Source organism: Venturia canescens, chromosome 4 (assembly GCF_019457755.1).
Source record: "Venturia canescens isolate UGA chromosome 4, ASM1945775v1, whole genome shotgun sequence".
Lineage (NCBI taxonomy): Eukaryota > Metazoa > Arthropoda > Insecta > Hymenoptera > Ichneumonidae > Venturia > Venturia canescens.
Window position 1 is genome coordinate 5,742,744 of NC_057424.1, and position 27,159 is coordinate 5,769,902.

At 38.3% G+C, this 27,159-nt stretch overlaps 4 protein-coding genes and 1 long non-coding RNA gene across 10 annotated transcripts; 3 read left to right on the forward strand and 2 right to left on the reverse strand.

The window, feature by feature from the left end:
• Window positions 1-11: 11 nt before the first annotated feature.
• Svil (Supervillin) lies at window positions 12-13,605 on the forward strand. Of its 4 annotated transcripts, none has more exons than XM_043418241.1 (20): window positions 12-1,072; window positions 1,146-1,225; window positions 2,056-2,191; window positions 2,261-2,483; window positions 3,755-5,344; window positions 6,148-7,738; window positions 7,974-8,346; window positions 8,554-8,722; window positions 8,859-9,016; window positions 9,119-9,363; window positions 9,509-9,713; window positions 9,846-10,003; window positions 10,202-10,666; window positions 10,813-10,963; window positions 11,061-11,485; window positions 11,685-11,811; window positions 11,902-12,096; window positions 12,238-12,512; window positions 12,829-12,984; window positions 13,058-13,605. In XM_043418241.1, the coding sequence occupies exons 1-20, from the start codon at window positions 829-831 to the stop codon at window positions 13,142-13,144; spliced, it is 7,053 nt and encodes a 2,350-aa protein (XP_043274176.1). In that variant the 5' UTR covers window positions 12-828; the 3' UTR covers window positions 13,145-13,605. The 4 variants fall into 4 exon arrangements, with proteins under 4 accessions (XP_043274176.1, XP_043274177.1, XP_043274178.1 ...); XM_043418242.1 differs by having other exon boundaries at window positions 9,849-10,003; XM_043418243.1 differs by having other exon boundaries at window positions 2,264-2,483.
• An 87-nt stretch (window positions 13,606-13,692) lies between these two features.
• On the reverse strand, window positions 13,693-23,639 carry LOC122410166 (HP1 and insulator partner protein 1). Of its 2 annotated transcripts, none has more exons than XM_043418246.1 (7): window positions 23,045-23,639; window positions 18,493-22,059; window positions 17,473-17,645; window positions 17,203-17,378; window positions 16,915-17,125; window positions 16,610-16,753; window positions 13,693-14,776 (listed from the first exon to the last, which is right to left on the reverse strand). In XM_043418246.1, exons 2-7 carry the CDS (start codon window positions 22,019-22,021, stop codon window positions 14,624-14,626), a joined length of 4,386 nt encoding a protein of 1,461 aa, XP_043274181.1. In that variant the 5' UTR covers window positions 22,022-22,059; window positions 23,045-23,639; the 3' UTR covers window positions 13,693-14,623. The 2 variants fall into 2 exon arrangements, with proteins under 2 accessions (XP_043274181.1, XP_043274180.1); XM_043418245.1 differs by having other exon boundaries at window positions 18,301-22,059.
• Window positions 14,773-16,883, forward strand: LOC122410169 (U-scoloptoxin(11)-Ssd3a-like). Of its 2 annotated transcripts, none has more exons than XM_043418249.1 (5): window positions 14,773-15,250; window positions 15,435-15,617; window positions 15,822-16,028; window positions 16,120-16,357; window positions 16,588-16,883. In XM_043418249.1, the coding sequence occupies exons 1-4, from the start codon at window positions 15,116-15,118 to the stop codon at window positions 16,300-16,302; spliced, it is 708 nt and encodes a 235-aa protein (XP_043274184.1). In that variant the 5' UTR covers window positions 14,773-15,115; the 3' UTR covers window positions 16,303-16,357; window positions 16,588-16,883. The 2 variants fall into 2 exon arrangements, with proteins under 2 accessions (XP_043274184.1, XP_043274183.1); XM_043418248.1 differs by having other exon boundaries at window positions 16,600-16,883.
• A 450-nt stretch (window positions 23,640-24,089) lies between the features above and the next one.
• ppan (Brix domain-containing protein peter pan) lies at window positions 24,090-26,976 on the reverse strand. Its single transcript, XM_043418247.1, has 6 exons — window positions 26,831-26,976; window positions 26,437-26,717; window positions 25,779-25,989; window positions 25,249-25,575; window positions 24,705-25,038; window positions 24,090-24,596 (listed from the first exon to the last, which is right to left on the reverse strand). The coding sequence occupies exons 1-6, from the start codon at window positions 26,846-26,848 to the stop codon at window positions 24,496-24,498; spliced, it is 1,272 nt and encodes a 423-aa protein (XP_043274182.1). The 5' UTR covers window positions 26,849-26,976; the 3' UTR covers window positions 24,090-24,495.
• Window positions 26,599-27,091, forward strand: LOC122410171 (uncharacterized). Its single transcript, XR_006260871.1, has 2 exons — window positions 26,599-26,736; window positions 26,903-27,091. It is a non-coding gene; the product is annotated as an uncharacterized lncRNA (long non-coding RNA).
• The last annotated feature ends 68 nt before the right edge of the window (window positions 27,092-27,159 follow it).

Below are 27,159 nucleotides of genomic sequence, written 5' to 3' on the forward strand. Positions count from 1 at the left end.
CTTCGTGGCCGCGCAAGCTCGGCTGAGCGCTTCGCGGATCCTGCTCATCAGGGATCTCTACAATAATGGCAATTGACAGTGACATTTTCCAATGAAAAGAAAAATCATACAACAAGACGAAGAAAAAAAAATTCTCCCTTCGCTGAATAAATGTTCAAACGGTATGAGTGAAGCGAAATGTGGTCTCGCGAATTCGCCGTATATAATATACATTGACCTCTTTCGGAAGTGTGAATCACACACGAAAGATAGAGCGAGATAGAAAGAACGACATTTACACATGTCTACATATCTGCCTACCTACAAGCGTATTCGGTACACTTTCCCCCAGCTTTGCTGTTGATTTAATAACGAATTTAACTGTGATAACAACTGTGACATGCGAATAGTCCGTTGAATCGTAAATTGTGGCTGTTTTCTCGACGAATCTCAATAAAGAATCTGCGAACCCGTCGTTTCAAGCGGTATAAAGACTTCCAAAAAATAACAAAATAAAAGAACGAAAACAACATTGAAAAAAAAAATACAAGTTCATTTGTATATGTTTAAATCGTGAATCTCTGTTTTATATCATCGAAATATATATAACCGTCGGTCACTAATTTATATGAATCCGTCATGTCTATAAATTCTCGTAAATAACGTTGAATCTGATCAATCGGATTCTCACAAATGACCAGCAAATATTGTTGACAAAAAATTCCATTGTCGTTAGTTTTCCCTTTTTTTACTTCCAAAAAGTTTGGGCGCTGAAAGTGTCCATAAATACTTTCAATGTATGTGATTTGATCGTGCGTTAAAAAAAAATAAAAATAAAAAGAAATAGAAATGGTAGCAGCTGGAGCAGCTGCGTTAATGGCAGCCAGCGAAAGCGGCTCTTCCAAAGGCAACGACGGTGTTACTTCTCAGTACGACCCCCAAAATGCTCAACGAACTTCTGACAATCAGGGCAAAAGAACACTCAAAGTGGAGAAGAAAAATAGCTTCAGAAATCCTGTAAGCAGTAAAACTACTTCAATCAGAGAGACCAAAGCTTCTAGGCTACGTGCAGCATCCATTGTCTCTCCGACAGGTACGCCGACGAGGATCTCTAAAATTCCTTCTAAAAAATGTTCTGTAATTTTCCCATCAACCTTATTTTGCAGAACCAACTGCCCGAAAATCTGTTGGTATGGATAATTTATCTTCTGGTCTTTACGCAACTACGAGCTCTGTTCGAAAACCAGTGAGTAATGTGTAGACATATTAATGGGAAAATTTCCACTTATACAATTTTTCAAATGAATTTTTTTGATACAAATCTTTTGCAGAATTTTTCGAATCTCTTTTCAAAATTTCTGTTGTGAAAGCATTGGATGTCGCTGGTTATTTATCTTTATTTGTCAAATCAGTTATCAATTATCACACTCTTGTTTATGTTCATCAATTTTTCTATTTTAATTTCAATGCATTTCATCAAAGCTTCTCACAACTTTGCTTTTTTTTAATTTCTACTGCAAACCAAAACTTATTCTGTCTCTTGAATTTTCTCGTTACCGCAGTTACATGGATTGAATATTTGAAAATTTAATCAATTATTATGAAAATGAGGATAATAGCATTATTTCCTTTAGATCATGTGTTGAAAATGTGATGTCTCAAACAAAAATAAATGACTCGTTTGAATCCACGAATGAAAGAAATTTGCTGCTATTCGTTCTTTCATATTTATTTTCTTTTCATAGTACACAAATTCTAATATTCGATCTAAGCTTCATTCGGGACGTGTCGTGTTTCCTATACACTATTTATCACATGTAACAAGTTACGGTATGTTGAATTCCAAGGAAAAAGTGATGTATCCGATATAATTGCTACGGTGGATTAGCGTAATTTTCGAGATATCAGGAATCGTCGATGTTGTAGCTGAAAGAAAAAAAAACAGAAACAGTTGATGCGAAAAGCGCTTGACTTTCGAGGCTTATCGCTAACGTGTACTTTCGAGGAAAGAAAAGGAAATAGCTGTCACCCAACAAGACTGGTATTTAAGGCTCACGTCTGAAATTCTTCTTTCAGAAAAGTCCAATGTCGTCGTCCAGTAGAGTACCGACGTGCGCCACGAGGGAAAGAGATAAGACTGCTGCGAAGCGCGCTTCGGTCTCGATAAAATCGCCGGAAGCGGAGGAAAAACGGTCCGAGCCTACGAGCTGTTGTGAGTTCCGTCACGCTCGATTCGTTGCACGTTGAAATTCACGATTTAACGATAATTGTATTTAATTAGCAGATGATCGATGCGAGCGAACGCGAATTCGAAGGGCAAACAATGTTAAACAATCAACGTTTAATAAAAATGAACGTTCGAACGATTGCCACGATACACTCGGGGTTTCACGACGATCTGAAACTCAACAACAAAGTACAAGTCTTGCCACGACCTCTCGTGCATCGTCCGCTATCGCTTCTTCCTTCGGCATGAAATTACGCTCCAGCACGCAGCGTACTAGGTACAATCTAATAGTTTCCAATATTACTCGTTCGTAGCCCGAGATTCGAAAGCCTGGATTTTTTTTTGTTTTTTTTTTTTTCAATGGATACTTTATAAATATTTCCTTGCATACAACCTTTTCCACGATTGTTTACGCGTCATCTTAATGAGTCATGCAATGTTTAAATCGTAACTTATCTTGAGATGAAAATACATTTTTGAAATATGTTCAGATTTTTTAATTTCATTAATCCAACGATTGTCTATTCTCTAAACCTGTCAAGTACAATTATTTCTGGATGAAAAAATAAAATATTTTCTTTCGACACTCGGTAGAAACGGCGGGCTATAATTTATCGAACGTACGAAAATTCATATCTTGAGCTATTGCAAAAACTTGAAAACGAACTACTTTTGGATAATTCATCTTTGTTAATTGGCAAGAAAACTGTACTAACTCGTTGTTAACACGATCTAACTGTTTGAGAGGATAAATATTATTTTTACGCTTCAGACGCTTCTTTTATCACCGATCTGACGAAATCTTGTGTGATTTGAGTAGTGAAAATAAATAATTATTACAGAAAAATATAAATTTCAAGAACTTTTTGTGTCTAATTTGCGAAAGCACTGCTGATTCTCGATAAAAAAAATTGCAATGAAGATTCCATATAAAAAACAGAATCGTTTTCCAGATATTACAATTATTCATAAAAATTGAAATAATGATAATTCATAATTTGCAAAAATCACAGTTTTCGTCTCCAACTGGTTTCTGTCGTACGAATTAATCGTGTATTAAAAAGAGGCAATAGTGAAGAAATAATATTAACAAAAATAAAATCGTTCATCTTTCATGGTCCGAATAATAAAATTGGCCTGTTGCGTAAGATCGTCGGGTTGCTCGAGCGATCATTCGGTATTAAAAAATACGGCTTCGCCGCGGCTCTGTTTCGACGTTGAATGACCGTATAAGCTGTTTATCGCGCGTTATAAAAACTCCATATTCACTTGCATGACCTAATACGAATGATCGTGGAATGTTCACGGTCGAACGAGAAGAAAAACGAATCGAATGAAGCTCGATCGTTCATGCAATTATAAAAGCAAAATTGAAACAAAATTCTCCGCATGTGTTTGAAGATTTAACGAGACTTTTCGCGACACGGTCTCGCGCGCGCACGAGAAAGAGAGAGCGAGAGAGAACGAGAGAAAGAGTGATTTTATCAAAATTTTTTACCTCGTGAGACCCGAAATAGTGTGTGTGTTTTTTTTCTCATTTTCCTATAGCAACGCAATTGTCGGGCACGATAATTCCGAGGTTTTGAGGAGGGTTGATGCACTGACGGCACTCACAAGGGCGACTATGGAGCGCGTTGAAAGACTGACATCGAATTCGAACACCGCAGTAAACGGGAAATCTCGTGGGACGGATCAACATTCGAGCTTCTCATCGATCTCGACGACGTCAAAAAACTCAACGAGAAAATCATCGAAGCTTGGGGATTCTCAGAACTCTAGATGTTCCCGAATTTCGGCCTCTTCCGTGACGTCGAATACCAATGGAAAAAATGGCACGAACGCAGGAGATGAGGAAAACTGCACGGAGACGGGCGCCACTGCTCGACAACGCATTCGCCAAGCACCGATTTCCATTCTAAAACACAAGATAACGGATAGTGCGGATGTTCCTTCGTCCTCGTCGGGTAATTGCAACTATAAACAATTGTCCCTCCAAACGGACAATAGCGGTGAATCTTCATTGATCGAGCAGCTGAATAAAAGGCATGGAATACTTAAGAAACGGAGCAGCCTCGATGACAACGAGATTCTTCGTCGCAGACGCAGCTGCTCACCGGACACCGTTTCTCCAGAGGTCAACGGCGCCGAATTCAAGCCCATTCTCAAGTACGAGAGACGTTCCTCCCTCGACGAACTCGTGAAAAGATCTGGCAGCCCAGAGCCCCATCAAAATTACTATCATTTTCCTCAACATCAGCCACACCATCCACCTTCAATATTGAAGAGAAAATCTCTGGGCGAGGAGGATCGCGACGACGGTCAAACGTGCGCTTCCGAACCGACGAGTATCCTCAAAAGATCGTCCGGCAGCAGTAGCAAAAACACCGGGGTCGGTCATCACGTCAGTATCGCGGCCGCCGTCGCGAAAACCCTTGGCTGTTTAACTTCCGACATTCAACCGAACCTCAATTCGGAAGTGCGACCGATATTGAAGAAGAAGTTCAGTCGCGAAGAGTCTTCCTCCAGCGATCCACCGTCGCTGGAACCAAGGCCGATTCTCAAGAAAAAATCGAGCACCGACAGCGACGAACACGACGAAAGACCGAAAACGATACTAAAAAGTTCGCGAAAAAGTTCACAGGAGGACTCCGGCAACGAGATTGACTCTGCCTCCCCGAAGAAATTGTCCATGCTGAAGAACCGCGCTATACAACGTCGCACCAACAGTCTACCGGAATGCGACGTCGTCAGACCGATCCTAAAACAATCATCGTCCCGCGAAAGCTCCTCACCTTCGCGATCCAGCTTGTCTGGAAACTCTGGCGATTCCCCAAATTTCGTAACCAAGGATCTTTTTTTACGTAAACGCGCACGTTCCGTCGGTCATATGCAATCGAACTTTAACGAAGATTGGCTACCACCTGATTCTCATACCAGACGGGACAGAGCCTCCTTCTTACAGATTCAAATCGATTCAGATCACTCGCCAAATTTCATCTCGTCACGTTCTAACGAATCTACCAATTCCACCACTACCACCACTGCTACCACTACTACCACTACCACTACTACTACTACTACCACTACTACTGCTACGTCACCAATCGCACCAATTGTCTCATTCAAGTTGCCCAGTAGGTAAGTCCTCCGAGTCCCCAGTTTCTCCGATCTCCAACTAAAAATCCCGTTTTTCCCTCTCCTTCATCTTCCTGCTCTCGACGTTTCCAATAATCCAACACGAATGGCCAAGCAAACTGTCGAGGATCTGTTATTCGCTAACAATTCAAGTAATCTCGCTTCATAAGAAAATTGAGATTTTATTGAAAAACAATCACGATGGAATTTCACTTGAACAAAATTGATGCAACGAAAATAATGATGGTTTGACAATTGCTATGCTACCCAATTTCCAATGGGACAACGCATTTTTGTTTTCTGAAGCAAAACCAACTTTGCTGATGTTGGAGTTTTTCTTTCAATCTCGAAATGTTCGCTCCCCTCGCTTCTCTTATCATCTCTCGATTTCTTTACCCTCAAATACCTAACATGGATGGCTTGGTTAGCGACCGACAAATACTCCTTGACCTGATATTCCAATGTCTGCTAGTAATGAGGAAGAAAATTTTTCTAAACTACAAAATCCATTCTCAGTTCTTGAGGTTTTCGTTAGAAATGATGATCATTTTTATTAAAAAAGATTTTGTATGGTCATAAGAGAAAATTTCTTCTCCATAGTTTCCTTAATTTTCGTCTTTTTCACTAAAATTATGCAAATTCCGAACAAGAAATTTCAATCGTCAATAGTTTCTCGGTTCGCCATTGTGTTGATTGTGCCACTGGTCGAGCCATTCATTTAGTTCCGCTTTCCTTTCATATTCGTTGAATGCAGTTAAAAAATATTCGATTCGACCAACGTACAATTAATTCTTGGATTGTTTCAGATACGAGATGAACAGTCGATACGATTTGGACGACGAAGATGGTAATTCGAACACGGACGAAGGAGCCGTTCCCAGCTGTCTTTCAGTTCGTTATAATTTTGAGAAACGATCTGACAAAGGAGACGAAGAGGAAGAGGAGGAGGAGGAGGAGGAGGAGGAGGAGAGAGTTCGCTCGACGTCGAGGCAAAGTTGCACTCGTCGACGCGACCGATGGAACGCACGAGGAGTGAGCTCGGACACGGTGCTCTCACAAAATTCTCGTTACACATCGTTGGGCACCAAGGACGACAAGAAAAGTACTGTTGCGAGTGAAGGAGGTGAAGACATTTCTGACGAGAATCAAAGCATTGTAGATTTAACGATTGAAAACGGTTCGAAAGTATCGAAACTAGCTCAACGCTTCAAAATATTGGAAGAACAAACGAAATTGAAGGAGAGTCGAGTCGATCGAAAAGGCAAATGTGGGCGAGATTTAAAGGATCAGCAGAGATACGACAGATTCAATACTCAGCCGGTCACGTATGAGGAAGTGAGAGAAGCTGTGTTGCAAAATCAGCGGAAAGCTGCGAGCAATGATTTCCATTCGATCCTTTATTCCCAGGAGGATTGTGCAGCAGAAGAAACAAGAGGTAGCGACGTCGAGCCTTCGAAATTGAGTTTGAGGGATCGTGTGAGGTTGTTCAATCGGCGAATCGCTACCGAAAGCATAGCCAAAATCAGCGGTTCTGCGCCGCGTCGGCGTCCAGCCAATCGTTACAAAACACAACCGGTCACTTCCGAAGAAGTCGAAGTAGCATCGAGAATATTTCCTTCCGATAAACTCGAACGAAGGATCACCGACGAATCCGATTCCGGCGAAATTACTTGTCGAGATGAGAGGCCGACGATCACGAGTGCCAAACAGTCGCAGCACCCGGTCCATGCCACACCGCCACGAAGTATTTTAAAGTATTCGACGACGTCACAAACTGCCAACGAGAATCGTTTGCTCCAAGCACGTGATTCTCGCAAGGAGACTGATTCAGCCGGTATTATTGACGAAGCGTATCTCCTCAGTAGCGAGCACAAGTTCACGAGGAAAGAATTCATAACCAAAAGACTGCAACGACGTAAACGTACCGGTGAATCTGATTCTGCTTGCAAAGAAAGTGAGATGTTGTTCGACGGGGATATTAAAGACGATTCGAAGCCTCATTCAAATTACCCGGGGCTTCATGACCCTATTAACGAAGCAGTGCCTTCCTCGTTTGATAATATCATGCTACACGATAACACAGACAACATCGAGATAAACTGCGGCTATGATACAGCCGATTACGTCGAAGCGACGAATACAAATCTCCTTATGAAACACCGCGCGAGAGAACGTGCAAACCCCCTCGACAAAACCCACTCCGATTCTCTTTCTGATAACATATCATTCGGTAGGAAAGATAAATACGTTACGGAGGTGCAGCAGGTTGATTTTCCTAGTATAAGCATCGCTGATAGATTAGCCGCTCTTCAGCGCAGCGGCACCACCGATTGGAAGCGTCGCGTCAATACCGAAACTGTAATGGTGTCTACGAGCGTCGTCAAATTCACTAACAACGTGAGTCATTGTTTAATGGGAAATTTAATTCCGTCGGATAAGTTTTAAGCAAACAACAAAGTGTTTTCAACGTAGTTTTTCGAATTAAATACGTAATTGTTGATTTATTAATTGGTTAAAATATGTGTTTGGTTACCGAGGAAATGAAAGAACAAAAATAACTGGATGAAACAATAACAAAAAAAAGAATCGAAAAAATATGAAGTTTCATAGATTTTTGAAAATTTCATTCCAGAATGACATCAGAGAAACGACCACGAGTCAAGCAGAAAAAGAAGAATTTGCAACGAAACAACGAAAACTCGCGGAGCGCTTAGAAAAATTAGAATCTGCTGCCGAAGGATGGCGGAAACGCGTCGCAGTACCGGATGCCGTGAAATTCTCCGTGGCTGGAAAAATGCGAGTGGAACAAGTCGATAATTCTGACCAATTATCTCCGCTCATCGAAGTCGCGACAAATAGTGCTAATGACGGGAAAAAGAAAATTCCACGCCCTGAGCGCTTCAAGAGTTGTAAAATCATAAAAGCAACTAGGAATGGTGCGAATAATGGTGCAAGGGGAGTTGCAATACGGGAGGGATCGTCGGGATCGGTTAGCGAAGAAAGCGGTGAGATTGAACAACAAAAATTTATCAATTTTGATTCTGTATCAAAAGCCAAACGATTTCAACTTTTTTACCGAAATGTGAATCCACTTCGTGAAGAATAATTCCAATAAAAAAAATGTATCAATTTTGTAAAGTAACCGAAAAAAATCATGAACTAGAGTTTGAAAAGTAAATTTTAACGAATGAAATAATTTGTTATTTTGACAGAGGATGAGACAAAATTGATGCGTCAGCCAGCTACGGTATTGTCGGTACCGAGAGCCGATGACGAAACCTTCACGAGCTTTTATAGCAACATTTCTTTCGCTAAATGCGAGGCCGAAACTCTTGATTTCGAGGAGAGTGACTTTGACGTCGTAATCTCATTTTCGGAACGGTAATAAAAATTCTGTCGTACTAGTTATATCCGTGAGTGTTGATCACACAGTAATTTCGTATGCATAATCTCATTTGAAGCATTCCGGCAATTCCAATTTTGCATATTAGTGATAACAGCAAAATCGAATTTTCAGGCTTGGTTCGAGACGCACGGTGCAGCCTCAACGACGACGGTTACCGTCGAAAAATCCACTACGAATTTTGGCTGCCCGTACCGACCTCAAGGACGAGTATACCGAAGTTACGACCGGAGTAGCTGAGAGAGTCATGAGAACTTTGAATGTGGAAAAACGTGCGTAAAATTCGAATAAAATTAAACAATAATGTGTTTTAAAAACAAATTCCTTCTAATTTCAACGGTCTGGATGTTCTTCTAAGATTACTAACTTTTTAGTTGCAAAAAAATCATCACTCGCCGTAGAGGCCTTGGCGGGTCTCGCTTCAACGGAAGATTTCGGTGCTGTTACATTGAAAAATGTCGACGTGGACGCAATGGGATATGGCAATAAACTACCCCCGCATAAAGATGTGATGTTAATTCTCGTCAAGGGTCGACGACACGTTCAGATTCGTTTAGTCGAACCCATCGTTGCTAGTATAAATTCGGGTGATAATTTTATCTTGGTTACGAAAAATGAGGTGAATATCATTCAACAGAAATCTAGAGAAGGAAAAACAAAAAAACGTTCATTAGAAATTCTTCAAAATCATCGAGCATTTAATAGTTAATAGATTCTCTGTTCGTTCGTAATTCATAAACAATGAATGGTCAATTTTGTTACAGCTGTACAATTACATTGGGAAATACAGTAATGTAATTGAGAGAGCGAGAGGAGCGGAAATAGCTTTGAGTATTCAACAAAATCGGGATCTTGGTTGTCGTGCTAATCAAGTGATAACAATAAGCGAAGAAAAACCTACGTGCACGAGCACTCAGACTGCCAATTTTTGGAAAATCCTTGGATCTGATTCGTCTCACCGAGCTGAAGGTTTGTTTCGATTTCCAAAAATACATGTGACGATAAAATTTTTTCTCTTTCGTTTCTCGAAACCCTAAATGAGTTCTCCAGTTCTAACACAGTATTGTAGATCTGTACATTAAAATGGTTTTCTTACAATAGCAGTAATTGATGCTGGACATCCCGACGAGGATGAACTCTACGAATCTGCTCTCTTGGATACGAATATGGTTTACGAAGTCGTGGGTGAAGATGAACTTTTACCACTAGACAAATATTGGGGTGCTATGCCAAAGATAGAAATGCTTGATCCTAGCAAGGTATTTTTACAAAATCCATCAATTATAGGAAAAAATAATTGGTCCCAAATTTATTAAAATCTGGGTTTTGAGAATTAATCTCTGTTCTTTAATTTCATGGAAGAATTCATAGAAGATAAGGATTTCAAAAATTGCACATTTTTCAAATGCAATTATCCGGAAAGCTCGTTTTCGAATTTACTTTTTTTTTTCACTAAGATTCTAGTCTTCGATTTCGGAAGCGAGATGTACATCTGGAATGGAAAAATAGCTTCGTCAGAAAAAAGAAAAGTAGCGACACAATTGGCGGAAGAACTTTGGCATGAGGGCTACGATTATTCCGAGTGTACGGTTTCGCCGATAAATGCTGCGTCGATCATAGGACGACGCACGAAAATGGAGGAAAATCTAAAAAAGGCTCCGTCGAGGCCGGAATGGTGTTTATTAGGAAAACTTACACAACACATGGAGACTGTATTGTTTCGGGAAAAATTTCTTGACTGGCCGAACGTTTCCGGCATAATAAAGGTCAAGGATAAATCGGAGGAGAAAGAACAAGTTGACGGGAAAATCGTTGTCGAACCGCCCAATGTCGATGTAATGATTGATTTCAAGTGCCCCATTGTCGATCTTATACTCGAAGGAAGTCATTTGGGTCGGGGTAAAGGATGGTACGACGATGAGGTAAATTTATTTTGTTATTTTTCGTCAATTTGTTCAACTTTTTTCATTTTATTTATAACAGTTTACATAGGTTTCGGTGGAAAGAAAAATCGTTGATTTGTAGAATCAGGGAATTAAGGATTCAAAAGACAACATTTGTATTACAGTTAATGAGGCAATTCGTCGTGGAGACGACCAACGTCACCGTTTGGCACATCGACGAATTTTCTTACTCCCTCCTTTCCGGTTCTTCAGTTGGGCAGTTTTATACAGGCGACAGTTACATCGTCCGATGGATGTACACGGTCACGATTACCGGTAAAAACTCTAGAAAACTGCGCGCTCGAAAAAGACACGTTGTAAAATTAATAGATGACTCAGAAACAGGTTTATCTTGATCGTTATTTACTTTTAGGTCGAGGTCTTAGTGGCGAACCATCGAAACACGCTTCGAAAGGAAGAGATCGTTGTGCTTACTTTATTTGGCAAGGACGAAAAGCGTCCTTGAACGAACAAGGTACCGCGGCCTTGCTCACTGTCGAATTGGATCAAGAACAAGGCCCGCAAGTTCGTGTACCTGAGGGCTTTGAACCAGCTGCGTTTTTGAATCTCTTCTCTGGAAGTATGGTCGTAAACAACGGAAAAAAGATGAACAATCATGCCAAGAAAAAATGGCGAATGTACATTTGTCGCGGGGACGAAGAAACCGAAACTTTTCTTACCGAAGTTCCTTGCAGCACCCGACAATTACGAAGTCGTGGCTCTCTCATTTTAATCAATACAACGAATGGAAATATTTATGTTTGGCATGGACGTGCTGCTCTTCCTCGTCTCAAATACGTACGCATTTTAAATGTATTATTGGAAAAACGAAAGTCTATTATGATAATTTATCAAGTTCACTCTCCTAGAGAAAATACTAAAAATTATTCATCTAGAGAATAATTTAATTAATTTTCGACATTGTAGTCGTGAAAGAATATTTAACAAAAAAAAACATGACGTAATAAATGTTTAATACTTTTGATTTGTTTCAAAGAACGCTCTCAAAGCTGCCAATCTCTTGAAGAAAAATCGACCCGAAGAAGTTGGATTGAACAATCGCATGGACGTGACGATCTACGAAACAAACGAGTCGGACGAAGAACCGGCTGCGTTTTTCGAAGGTGAATATCTTGAATAATTGAATCGAGCATTTCAACTGGCTATTCGGATTTTTTGTACGACTAATTTCATTAACCTGATTAATTTACTAGCGCTCGGAGGCATGAATAAACAACTGTACGTTCCTCTGGCTGGAAAACCTGAATTGAATCACACTCCGAGATTGTTTCATCTCAGCAGCGTTTCTGGGGAATTCGCTGCAAGCGAGTTGTTGTGTCCTCATCGATCAGAGATCGTCACACCTTTTCCGTTCCTACAGGATGAACTCTACCAAGTGAATCAGCCAGGTATTAAAAAACCCATAAAAGAAGACAAGACTGAAAATAAAAACAAGAAAATACTAGAGAAAATGAAAAAATGATATCCGCTATAGAATCGATGATAATTTTTAAAATACGACTGTTCATTCAGTTTTTTGAAATTTTCAGCTCTCTTTTTACTCGATAACAAGGATGAGCTCTGGCTTTGGCAAGGTTGGTGGCCGGACAACGGGTCCGAGGATCAAACTGGTAGCGGTGCTGTCAGATGGCAGGCTGAAAGAAGAGCCGCTATGATAGCTGCTATGAGATATTGGGAAAAACTGCATCCCGAAAGTGATGATTGTCCAGTTTATTTAGTTTGGGCTGGCCTGGAGCCACTCAACTTCACCAATTTGTTTCCCACTTGGAATTATCGCGATGAAATCGCTGAACTCAATATTCGGGTAAATTCATTGAAAACAATGCGATACAAATTATAAGTAATGATTACTTTTCAAGCTTAGGTCGTTTCGCGCCACAAAATGGTGGAAATTTTTTGCGACAAATTTCTGATTCTCAAATTTTGAACATTATCAATGCTTTTACAAATTCTTTCAATACTTTTTTGCATTTAAATGTGATTTTTTATGAAATAACAAATAGTTGAAGAATTTCCATAGTTTCGAAATTAATCTCAAGAAGTTATTTTCGGTTGGAATAATTGCTACGTTCCTCTGTACAATTTTTACTTAAAAAAAAAAAAAAAATTCATGTCATCAGGATGGTCGTGATTCTGGTGAAGTGTTGACAGTCGAGGGCGAGCTGGCTCGTTTAACGCAGAGCACTTATCCCATAGCTCAATTGCTTCAACGACCATTGCCTGACGGAGTCGATCCAACGATCCTTGAAAAATATTTGTCACCACAGCACTTTGAGGTAATTGAAAAACGAAAAATGATCGTTAAAGTTAGATAACGATGAAACTTAAAAAGATTCATTCGATTGGCAGGAATTGCTTGGAATGAATATCGAAGAGTTCGAAAAACTTCCGGCCTGGAAGCAGATCAATGTGAAGAAAAAAATTGGACTTTTCTGATAAATGTCGTGAGCAGTTCATCGAGCTGCTGCTAAAATACGCCTGTCTTCAAATTCGAAAGATGAATTATATACGAAACGCATGAAAGAACAACAAGCAAACAAAAACCAACCAGAACAAAAATGAAACATTTTTTTAATTGTATTTTAGGAACCGTCTATTTCTAAACTGTCAACTATGTGCTACGGGAACGAAAATCCGGACAAAAAAAAACTAAAAAGCACGCCTAACCTTTTGCCTACTGATCGAAGACAATTGAACCCTCAATTCACATTTTCTTCGAAATTACTAAAAAAATAACAATGAAGAAAAAGACGAGTTACTATTCCAAAAGTATGAATATACATCTATACTTATATTTTTAATACACGCAAATTATAAATTGGCTTGTGAATATTTCATTTATATTTGTACGGGTTTTATATATTTATCAATAATAAATGTGTACTATAGACAGTTAATTGGACCAAGGGATTAAATGAGTAAATCATAAAAGTATCGTGAACATTGATGGAATTCTTCAACAAGAGTTTTCTACTTATGTTCCATTTCGCTTTAATATTTCCCCTTTGTTTTTGTTTTTTTTTTATTGATCTTCGATTAAATTTATTTTATATTCTAACAATAATAAAATGCGGCAAAAAGAACAGTTCTCGCGTAATGTCACATGATCATGCGTTACATCGTATGAATACAACACAAAGGTATTGACGCGTATAGAATACATGCTCGAGGACCCACAATTATCTAATTATTTTTTACCTAATAGAAAGCTATTAATAAAATAGTTCATCTCATTCAAGCGATTGCATAATCATCGCTCAGTTAATAAAATAATAGTGCAATGACATACAACTATAATTGCTTCTGATTCCATTGTATAATTAACGTGTTAATTTTCTCAATTATATTATCATCATCATTGTTATTTTTGTTGTTATATTACTGTTATTATTGTTGCTGTGGTTTCGTGGAAAATATTACGAGGCATGAAATGCCTCGGTGTGCATCGGATTATTCTAGGGTGGTCGCAAAGGCCACAATAGTTTCTCCAAGTATTTATGTCGACGATTCCATTATAATTTATCGTCTTACCTCTTTTTTTTCCCAATATTCGTATTTTACATAACATTTTTCAATTTAATTTACGATCCGACAGCGCGCTCATTGATTCGTCACTCGTCATTCAAATTCATTTTCATTACGTCATGAGGCGTATACAATTCATTCGTTAAAATCATTAGTTTTCTTCATCATTCAAAATACAGCCGAGACTTGAGCTGATTGTTTATCTACAAATCGTTATTTCATTCAATCGTTATTATTATTATATATATATATTTACGTTGGTATTTATATATATAATTTTAATCTGCATCCGATTGCTTTTGGGAACGCCTCTTTTTGTATAAATTCTCAGAGATCCCCCCCATTTTTTACCACTTATATAACAAATCTATTCTGCAATTAGTCATTTGCTCACTGAATCTTCTCGTCGACATAAGCCGTTATCGCTGCTTGACACTCGGCCGAACACCAGTGTTGAACCAACAGATAACTCTCCGATTCAAGAGCGGCGTCCAATTTTTTTCTCAAGTTGTGACGAAGCAGGGCCTTCGTTGCTTCCATTGACTGCAAAAAAGAAACGAAAAAAAAATTCATAAATATTATTATAAATGTATTGAAATGATCATAGTCAAAGATCTCGTCAAATACGAATATATAAATATGCCGATTTCTCAATATTTTTCAACCCGCGCGAATTATGTGGGCGCGCAGTGACTGTGGGTGTGATCTTCTATCGAGACTTCGATTCTCAATAATAGTTATTATCAGTTTAAAGTTCTGACAGTACACGTTAAACCTTTCTCCGGGTATTCATCCGTGCGACTATACTCGTCATCGTTTCATTTACAAAACCCAGATTAACTTGTCATAAAAAAGAACTTTTTCGTTTCCTACGGCTTTTCAATGCTTCCGAAAATGTCGACGATTTTTTTTGTTTTCGTTTTTTTTTTGACGATCTGCCAGTTTTCGAGTTGTCGTGAAAAGTACACGAAAATCACCAGTAAACCAAACAATATTGTTTTCAAATTTCCCGAAGAGGTGTGTTAAGTGTTTGGAATTATTTGAAAATTCATGACAAGTAGCACCGAAAAAGATGTGAAAATTTATGTGCTCGAGTAGCAACAAATATTCCGATTTCTCTTGCTCTTCAGAATTGTACCCACTTTAGCAATGCCAGCAGGCAACGCGCTCAACCAATCTATTGTACGTTTATTTTATTCAGGCAACTAGTGAGAGAAAGCTCGAAGAATGTGCACAGCACCAAGCATGCAATATTGTTCACGAGAGATTTTGGTTGCCGAGACTAGTTGAAAGGATCTGTCGATGCCCCGATGGGTTCGAATGCCCGTGGTCCAAAGCATCGAAAAATTATTCCATGATGCTCAATAACAGATCAGTCATCAAGGTACATTTTTCATCAACTCTTTTGTTAATTTTTCTGTCCTTGAAATTCTTGAATGAAGTGTAAAAATTTGTACGAATAAACCGTTTAAATGGGGCAGAGAAACGATTATCAATCAATATAGTTTTTGAAGATCAAATCATTTCCGAAGTTGTTTCGGTTCCGAAGCGACTAAATTTCAAGTCTTTCCGTTTGTTTTAATAATAGTTTTGCGAGTCACCAAAGGACATGAAGACTTGTTCGCGAAAGGAGACAGCGGCGGTGGTGCATGGGAGAATAAAAGAAGACCACAGCGAGATAATGCCACGTCGAATACAAGTTAGTTGTAAATGTCCGAGAAGTCACTACTGGTGGCTGCAAAAATATACGTTCGACGACGACGGTAGCGTCGCTCAGTCATTTCGATGTCAAAAGGTGAATCGAATGCGAAAAAAATGTGAAAAACTTCATCAAATAGTTACAAAATTCGAGTGATTTAATATTTTGTTCGTTTACTTATTTCTAGCAAACAATGTGCGACAGGAATGAGTTTTGCGGATACGTGAGGGCTGATATTTTTTCAGTGTATTATCGCTGCGCGTGTCCTGAGAGACATTTGTGCATAACGAAAGATCGCAAGAGAGAAAACGTTAATGAATTTTTGTACAGTGGACCGGCTTATAAAGCCTACTGCGTGCCATGGGATTAGAAGAAACAGTTTTGTAAGGAACATGGAAAATACCAAGATTAATGCAATCGCAAAGGTAATTGAATTAACATTTGACCTAAATGAATTATCGTTCTACCGCTAGTTGGTTTTTTAATAGTTGCTCCATATTCGTATTTTTTTGTAAATATTTCGTCAATGTTTGCCAGGCAAACACCAGATTTCGGTATGTTAAAAAAAATCGGTAATTTTTCTTTGTATTTTTACCAATCTTGAATATTTTGATTCTAGTGAATATGAATTTTTTTATGCAATAATTTTTAACAGTTTTACTTTCAGAATATTTTACCTGAGACGACTGTTCGCTCATGGCTCGTAACGATGGTAAAAGCTCGTCCTTGAAGCGGTCCGGCCAAAGGACTCTCGTCACTAAACCTGCTCGGAGTGCCTCGTTAGCTGTTAAGGTTCGACCGCCCAACAGAAGTTCGCTCGTCTGAACAAAAAGGAGTTCGTTACAGTTAAAGATTTTAAAAGGATGCGCTGATATTCTAACATTTGTATTCATTAAATGTTTTAAAAACATTTTTTCAAGTTGCTTGAAAAATTAAAACAATTCGAAGCTACTTAATTGGGTCTCTGAATTTTAATACTAACGACCGAGCTTCCAAGAATGTGTGAAAGTGTGAAAACAGCAGCTCCTTCGGCAATTTGTCCAAGTTTTCCGTAAGGAGTACTGAAAGTCGCTTTGTCACTCGCAATTACAAGATCGAACCAGGGCAACATCGTAACTCCAAGGCCAATCGCGGTGCCTTGAACTCCTGCGACGATTGGCTTGTTAAATGTTGCCAAACTCTTAATAAATTCTCTGAAAAAATATAATTGTAACGATAAACAAAATGAATATGAACAATTCCAACGATAATTATGCTTGAAATATTGTACTTGACAGCGTTGGCGAGTTCCTCGGCACGTTGACGTCTCTCATCCTTCTCTTCGTGCAAAAGAGTTGAGAGTTCGAGTCCCTCACAAAAACTCGTACCCGTCGATGTCAATAAAACGACTCGACACTCCTCATCTTTTTTCAGTATCGAGAGATTTTCTCGAATTTCTTGCATCACCTGAACATCGCGTGGAAAAAATATTGTCGCAGTGATGAAATTTTACTTTCACTTTTTCTTTCATGCTTTTTTCATAATAATGCGATTTTATTACCTGAAGAGTTATTCCGTTTCGTATTTTCGTCGAGGTCGAGGGGGTCAATAACAATTGCACGAGTTTGCCGTGACGCTGAACCGTTATTTCATTATTGCTAAATTGTACTCTAGGTTCTGTGTTGAATTGTTTCTCATCGAAATCCAAACTCTTCGCAACACTGCTCGGATTACCTGAAAACATAAAAACAATTATTTCAATATACTCCGTTTGGGCGTTGATTAATCTTTATCAAATATTTTCATGTATTTCTATCGAAAGATTGTATTTTAATGCAAATTTTTTTATCTCAATAATGCTAAAGCAAAATGTTGGCATCAACGATTGCCTTATCTATGCAATTATTTTTGATATGTCGATCGTTTACGAAACCTTGGTATTTCAATGTTGAAATATAAACCTCGTCGATGAAAATGAATTGATTGGATTTAAAAAAAAATCTAACTATTGATTAACTTTGAGATGTACCCTTAAGCCGTTAAGGGACTCAATTTAATCTATTTGTACTTTTTGATGATTTTCTTGAAACATTCTTATTACGAATTACAATTAAAAATGTTTAATTTTCATGTTAGTTAAAATAAAGATTCAGCAAAAAAAAAAATTAGATCAGAAGTTTTGCGGTAGAAAGCAACGAAAATGACGGCAATTAATGTCAATAATTGTTTGTATATCGAAATCTTAAATGATTATTATCATGAATTTTGCTCGTGAGTTTTTAAAATCCACAAATAAATATAGAAAAAAAAATTTCGTTGCGTTCGAACAATGCGAACTTCAGATATTGAAAATGAAGAGCTCTATTGACGATGAGGCAGCTCTCGGTACCTTTGGTTTTGTTACGATTGACAGGGACGGTACTTCTGCTTCGGGAAGACCCTCCACTGTCGTTCGAGAGTGCGGTGACCGCCTCGGCCAAACAAGCAGACAATTCGTCTTGTTGTCCGGGCGAGTCCATTTTTTTATAAACCGATTCGTTTCCTTTGGCAAAGGTGACTTTGCACTTGGCCGGTTTCTTACTTTTTGATATTATTTTTCCAGCGCTCGTAGTCAACGATGCATTGGATCTGGTTGCGACTTTACCGGAGTTTCCGGCAATGTTTTCATCGATGTCGATTATATCAACGGTTAGGTGTTTCAAAGATTTTTGATTTTTTTTAAGATCAATTTTTTTCAATTTTACAGGCGTCAAAGTGGGAGAACTGTCACTCGAAGTGGAAAAGTTGGTCGGAGTCGAGCCGGCAGTTTTATTGGTTTTCAACGGAACGTTGAAAATTGGTACAGCTTCGTCCTCGTTAGATTTCGTTTCGGATTCAGATCGCTCAGTAATTTTTCGTCGGTTCTTTTTAGGTTCGGGTGATTGTTTGGGTTTTTTCTTTTTCTTCTCATCCTCGTGTGAAAGTCGACGCTTGTTGGATCTCAGGGCATGAGACGTTGAATTCACATCGTCGATCGATAGGCGTTCAGGTCCATCGATACTCGCTCTCGGACTCACGGATGCACTTGAAAACGAGCTGGACGAATGCCTTCTTATGATAACCGAAGCATCCGCTGCGTTACGAATTTTCGCTGGGTATATGAAATCGGTGGGTGACGTTGGCAATGCGATTTTCGAATCGCTCGTTTTTTTCTCTGCGTAAAAATCGCTGCTGTGAGAAATCGATCTTTTCGATCGCGGCGATACCTTATTCGTCGGAATATTTGACGTTCGCAGCCTGAGAACGGCGTTGCGTACAAGTTTCGTACGAATTTTTAACTCTCGTTGAATCTTTTGCAGATCCATCACTTTAGTTTGTGATTTTGTAATCGGTACTAAACGCTTTTTATCTGGTTGCTCCACGTCGTAGAGAAGGTTAACGACGCCCTCGTCTTGCAGCAACCTGTCGATCTCGTTGATCACTTTTTTCTTTGGTTTACCTTCTGCTTGTGAAGTTTCGCCGTTACGCTGTTTCTGTCCTTTCCCAGTTGCCATTTTGGTCCCAGTCTTTTTGGCGATACCTTTCGTAATTTTGCCCACTGTAGATTTTTTGCTAATCGTTATTTTTTGTTTCGCTTGGCCAGTTGGCATTTTTCTTTTGGTGCTCGGCTTCAAAACGACTTTTTTATTAATGGGCTCAGAACTCGACTCCTCGTTGTGAGAATCCAACGGGCTCTCGAGCGTTGTCTCGTCGATGTGTTTTTTTGCTACCTCGTCGAATTTCTCCGACACACTTTCGTCGATTGTTTCATTTTTACGAATCGCCGAATCATTGATCGTGGGAGATTGCTCATCTTCTTGACTCTTTCGTTTGTTCAACGATGTTTTACCCTTTGACACTTTCATACGTTTCGTACTGTTTTCGTGTTCTCGGGCCTTCTCCGTCGGTTTCCGTTTTCTGCCTGACCTCGTTTCGTCAGATTTATACTCTTGTGACGACAGATTCGAATCCATGGAATCCTCTTTGAATGTGGATTCGGGGTTCATCACGTTCGACACCGTCATCGTCGTCGTTGTTTCTCCCTCTCCAATAATTCCGCTGATTTGAGCCGGTGTGTCCTTCGGCTTCGTTACATTGGGTGCTTTGGTCCGGGGAGCCTTCGTCGGAGTTTTCTTTATCGCTACTTTTTTCGAAGGACTACTCGGCAATTCGAGAAGTTGTTTGAGAGCCATTTCTCGCTCGATCACCGGATCCAACTTTGTCGAAGTGTTTCGTTCCGCTGCTGCTCCGGATTTGGCTTCCTCGACCACGGAATTTGGCACTTTTAAATTCGACCAATCAGGGTCAACGTCGCCTTCCAATATTGCGAGCAATTCTTTGTCCACGTTGCTCGTCGTTTTTTTAACCTCGCTCGTAGTCGATGAGCTTTTGCTTATTTGTGGTATCGGCAAAAGTCCAGGTACTTGAGCTGCCGAAGCCGCTGCAAGTTTGTGCGACAAGCGTTGCGTTATTTTTTTAACGAAAAACAAATCAGGCTTGGTCGGCGAATCGAATTCTTTTTGTTGTTCGCGTATGCGCTCTTTGAGGACTTTCGAAACGGCGCTTTTCGAAACTATTGGACTGGTCAACAAAATCCCTGGCACTTTGACTCCCGGTCGCGGTGCTAAAGGCTTTTGTTTTATCAACCTTTCTCGAGCCATTGGAAATTCGCTCGATTTCTCTGATTTTCGTGGCTCCATCTGTTCCGTCGATTCCTCAACCCTCGACGAGTCGATGTTTCTTTTTTCACAAGCTTCCCCTTCGACTGGCTTGACACTATCTCGCTTCAAAGTTTCTCCAATCGTAGTGCGTTCCCTCGAGCCAATCGATGACCTCGAATTACTCGATTTTTCTGTACATTCAGATATTCCATCTTTCATCCTGTTCGAACCTTTGTCATCATTTTTTATTTGACAAGATTCGTCGGTCGATTTTTCATCGTGCAGCAAAATCTTCAATTCCATTTCTACGGAATCGTGAGACTTTGACAGCTGCTGCGATGCCTCATCTTCGACATTGTCGTCCTGCCAGTCGTCATAAATGTCCTCAATCACGCTACGCTGTTTCAACGGATTTTCGGACGGCGTTGATATCCTCGAGCAGGAGGAGTCGCTCGTTTTCTCCGCTTCCGGTGATTCTCCATTCTTTAATGCCTCTCGTGGGTCCAACGTTTGTTCCACATTTTCATTCCTACTTATCGACTTTTCAGAAATTAAATGCTCATTCGGTGACTCCTCTCTCTCAGCGGTCACAATTGTTTCATTTTTTATTGCACTTTCAATCTCAACGGACTGAATCCCATTCGCGTTACTTTCCTCGCTCGATTGTACGGACAATTCGAAACTCTCTGTCACAGATTCTTGAGTTTTATCTGTGTATTCCACGATTTCTATTATTTCTGTACTTTGCTCGATCGTGGAAACTTTTTGTGTCGTTTTTTCGGTAACCACCGGTACATCGACGCCAATTTCTTTGACGTCAACTTCGGACGACATATTTTCTACCACATTAGAACCATCTTTCGAGTCTTCGCATACTTGTGATTCCGCACATTTGTTGATTGGGGCATTTTCCTCATTCTTTTTTGCCTCGCTCCCTGTTGCAGAAGCAATACAAATATCAGGCACTAAATTCTCGTTGGTAGGTATTTGGTTATCCGTTTCGTTTGAGCCGTCATTTGTATTGCTTTTATCGTTGATTTTTTCCACCATTAAATCATTGGCCTCCCTAAACGTTGCCAATCCTTCTCCATCATCCTTGTCGGCCTTGCTCGGATATGTTTTATCGATTCTTTCATTTTTGTCTTCCTCACCATTCCTGGTGGACTTGAATTCTACAATGTTTTTGTCAATATTTCCATCAGAGTTCATCTTCTCTTCCGCCTCTTCCAAAGAACACTTTCCATCGTCGGTGATTATTTCTGCAGATTGTTTTCCCTTATCGTTAGAATTCTCCTCTCTTTTATCCACCGATTCTCCTCCAGCTGGAAAATCAGCATGCCCCTCAGATTTTAGAACTGTTTCTTCTACTGTTGTTGTTTGTGGTACTGGTTCTATGCTTGATGGCGCTGCTATCAGGTTTCGGTCATCCATGTTTGAATTTTTGATACGTTATTCACTCATCGAGTTTCCTGTTAAGGAAGTTACAGCAATATTAATCATTGAATAAATAAAACCATATATAGAAAGATCTAACAATAACAAAACCTCAAAAATGTACATTTTCTAATATTATTAATCAAAATCATGAGAACATTCGTTGTGTCATTATTCTGAAAATTCTTACAAAGTTTGATGGATTTGCATTCTTTTAGTTATTAAAGAAAATTATGTATTTTCATACTATGAGAAATTTAAATAAGGAAAAAATAGTGTATCTCAATAACGCTTAATGCTTTCTCTGGACTAACATTTCCATTGAAATTTTGGGCAGCTACGTTGATGCTTGTGATGTCAGTTTGCATAAAAATGATGTTTCCAATCAATCAAAATGAATAAAAACAGAAGAAATCTTAAAACTTTGAAAAAAACATTGGAAATCTAAATTTTGCTGACATTTTTACAACTTCTATGTTCTGTAATGGATGCAACGGGAAAAATATGGTTCTACAGAAGAATTTTCTAGTGCAACAACAGATATAAACAAGATTGAGCAGAAATTCAACTTCATCTGTACATGGTTGAACACACAAAATTGTATTTCTTCTTATTATGTTTAAGGATCAATTGTCATGATAAAAAATAGACGAATTCACACAAATATGGTACTCATGGAAAAGTTTCACGAGGAATAGAGTTAATTGAAGGAAATTGAGCAATAAAAATACTCTGATTTTTCATGGTTCATGAACACAGTCATGAGCATGAAAACAAATTCTAGATGAGAAATGATTGAATCACACTCCAGAATGATACCTCACATTACAGGATGAGTATTTGAATGTATTTATAAGATTTATTCATTGAAACGTGCATTGAATGATTAAATGAAGGACAAATTCAGTTGATCTAACAGATTCCAAATTTTTAGGTTGGAATCGCAATGAAGTTATTAGAATCATCAGAGATTCGAGATCTCTTATCGAGATGTTATCAAAAAAAGAAGATAGCGCTAACCAATTTGTCGTAACGACGTCCTTTCAGAGATCCTAAACGAGTTTCGAGAGCATTATCCTCGTCGTGTGAAGAATTCCAACACTGTACCGTGCCGCAGTTGAAGATAACAAATATTTGATGAATTTGTCGTGATTTTCCTTTTTATCTTTCTCTTTCAAAGAAAAGTACGATGATAAAATCAGCAGCACTTTTTGTTCGTTCAAGCCCAAGAGAAAAATAATCCGTAATACAAGTACAATGTAAACATGAAGTATAGCTGATTAGAGAGCCTGTCCGGTCTCTCTTGTGCACAATCCACGTAAATTCATAGTTACTTGTATGCACTAGAAATACACATAAAACACGCACGAACGCCTTAAATCCCGGAATTAGAAAAGAAGCTAGTATGATTCCATTTATTAACAAGAACAAAATGAAAGATATGCACAACACGCGTTTTGAATAAGTTGTTTATATCTTGTTGTGTTCCGAATTTATGTAATATAATTCGATACGGTACTGTTGTTGTTTGATTGTGCTTGGGCGATTAAATTTTCACAACAAAACCGTGAAAGAGATACGACGAGGGCTGCAACGAGAGCAGCCATTGTACAAGTACTGCCACATCACATAAAATACTCGTGGTCGGCGTCGGCACTAATTTCCATACGGCGCCAATATACGCATTGCATCCAAAAGAATCATACGCAATAAAAAATATATATCTCCAATCTCCAATTACCTATCATTTTCATAATACACTCACGTCAATTCAATGCTTCAAAATTCCATGAGAAAACATCACTCAATATATTTTTACGAATTCGAAGAAATTAAGTCGTTGAAAATAACCTTTTTTTTAATCCAATATTTATATTTAATTCCGACTTCTATATAGCTTTAACTTTTTTCATGGTGTTTTTTGTAGTACGTCACATGGAATTGGAACAGGAAAGTGGATTATTAGTTGGGTATTTTTAGTGAGTTAAAGGTTGTAACACATTTCCAAAATTCGTACAAATATTTATATTTCAACTTTTTTAAATAATTTTTTTTTTTGCGTAAATCAACTGTGCAGATGATTTATTTTCATAGGCACGAAGGAATTGCGAAATTTATAGTAACTGAATAGTCACTGAAAAGTAAGTCTTACAAATTTTACCAGTGATTTTCACAAAAGCTCAGTTGCAGGCGTTGCAGGTAGTTCTGAAAAGTTGGACAGAAGAATTACAATGAATGCGGTAAAGATACTGTCGCCAATATCGATTGTTGTTATCTATTGAATTGTCCATACATTTAAAAAAATTTAAGGTTTTTAGAATTGAATTGGAATTTAGAAAAATTTTACTCGTAGATGTTTTTTTTTATTACAACAAATCCGTCCATTATCATCGTTTAAATGATAAATTACGAGAATCGTGCTATTTACAAGTGTCGCATTGAATTAAACTTTTGCAAAAATGGAAATATCTTTATGCTTTGTCACCAATGCGAGGTTTCTTATTTTTGGGCTTGTAACGAGGTCCAAAATTTCGAGGCCTCTTCATTGATGAACCGGTACCACTAAACAAGTCTGAAATAAATAAATGATATAAAGTTTAATATAATTTGCTATTCGTGAAATTTTGATCTTGTTATTGTGAGTAAATGACGATTTTATGAGAAAATATCATTTGTTCACCTCTGTCAGGCTCCTCGCCAACTTCTTCTCTGTAGTATTGGGCATCATCGTCGTCTTCCTGTTTCGTATCCTCGTATGATTCTTTCGCGAATTTTTGCATCAACATTTCACTTTCTTTCTTCTTCTTCATACCCTTGAGCGATTTTTCCTTTTCTTCGTGTTTTTTATCTTCTTTCTTTTTCTTGTTTTCTTCCTGCAGGCTCTTTCGCTTGTCTTTCAGTTTTTTCTTTTCATCGCGTTTCTTCTTTATTTTCAACTTTTCTTCCTCCGTTTTGTGCACCAACTCGTGGAACAACACTTCACCGTCTAAAAGGCCGTCCTCCACTTTCATCAGCTGAAAAATTTTCATGTTTCTCGTATAAAAAATTCTCTTTCTGTTAAATCGAATAACTTTTGCACGTTAAAAATGCCAAACAGTCAAAATTCTTTCCTTTTTCTGATGCTGCAACTTTTGATTTTCCCGCAATTTTATTTCACTCTTGAAGATAAAATTTTTGCATATCTTTCGATTCAAATTAATTAGCAAAGTATTCTTCAGGTTTACCTGCATCGTAATTCGTGGTCCAAGTTCGTACAGTCTTATCGCGCTCGTTCCTTTTTCTTGATTACCGCGAGATGATAATTTCTGGGGCAAAACTACATGACTTCCAGGATCGTCTTCCGCTTCGCTCTCAGACATTGTCGCTTTCGTGAGGAATTCAGAATAGTCTTGACATCGCGAGAGATTCGGTATTTTTGCTTGAACTATTTTTTTTACTCCCCTCGACAAACCCACCGGTACTACTTTGATCGCATAGTGTCGAAAGTCGATGGATTTTGTAGCAACATTGTAATTCAAACATACGCAACGTCGTATCGTACTCAGATTTACCTGGATAAAATTGATCGGTGAATGGAAATTTATTCAACCTCACAAGAACAATTTTCGAATAAAAATACAACATTGAAGTTTTTATATTCGGATCACAGGAGCATGTGTTAACCAATTTCCTGTTGCATTTACTTAACTACAAAAATTAAACATTAAACTCCAAAGATTAAACAAAATTTGTGAACTCAGTTTTGTTTACTAACCGTGGTGAGATTGATGGTAGGAAACATGTTCTGAAACATTGATGCCATCAATTTCATCTGCATGCCTTCTCCGCTAAAATTATTTAAAACTATAAGCGGAGAACTCTTGAACGCTTCTTCGAAAACCATTTGCTTTTTCAATGCAGAAACGACATCTCTTGCGAGTGAAAAATTCAATATTTTGAATGATAATGTTGGTCCCCTTGGTAACCTGATAAAGCAATTAAATAACGCATATGAATAATAATAAAATTCAAATAGATTTTAGTAACCCAAAAAAATGATCAAACTGTATCATGAAATCATGAAATTATGAAAAAATACACTTTACCCTTGTATGTCTTGGGTTTTCGTTAAGAAAATTATTTTATGAAAGAAAAATTTTTTTTTGTGATTGAATTTATACAACTGTAGGAATAAATTGATTGAATTGAAAATTCAACCATTAACAAATATATTTTCAAGGTTTTCGTGGATGAATTCTGCACGTTTTTATTTTTATTTTAGTGAATGAACTAATTCAAATTTTAGAAATTTCTGCACAAGTATACTTTCATGAACGGCATAAATCATAAAAATGAATTCAGCTATAGATGTCTGGAACTTTCTGGCAATAGTAGAATTTGTTGAAAATAATGTTGTTCATTGAGTTTTCCACCTGCAAATTTTGAGATACATTCCAAGTTCAGTTCTTGTGAAAATGGACATGTGACTAACATGAAGAACTCCTGCTACAGATACAAAATCTTTGATGGTATTGCGTCTCCTAGCTTTGAGGGACGAAGCAGTGAACGGCTCCATAACTCTACGAAAGTCTTTGGTTAATTCGACGATGTGTTCACCAGGAAGTCCACGATGAATAACAAAGGAATGAGGAGCAGTGACCAACTCATTTTTTTCTGCTTCTTCGATCTGTTTGTTCCGTTTGACACAACGACCCTTTGAGAACAAATTCTGTGTTAGTTACATAACCTCAATTTTTTAAAATCATCGCAGCACGAAGATTGACAATGTATGCATAAGACTTAAACGGGATAGTTTCAAGTTCTTACCTTTTTCAATCGACCCATTATTCAGTTTATAAACTGTAATTTAACGACGTTTTTTCTTTTTTGAATGTCTAGCTTCGCGGCTCGGAAAAGCACGTGTTGACCGTCTGGATCAGTGTTTACAACTATATAGAGTCAATAGAGTGCGCTGCGATTCGACCGTTCCATCGTTTGTCATGGAGTCATATTTTTTCGAAAATTTACTCGCGCCAAATCTTAGATAAATTTTATGAATTAAAAAAGTTTCAATTCGCTGTTGTAGAATTTTTTGTATGGAAAAGAATTGTCATTTGATTGACCGATCAAATTTACTATCAACTAGATTTTTTAGA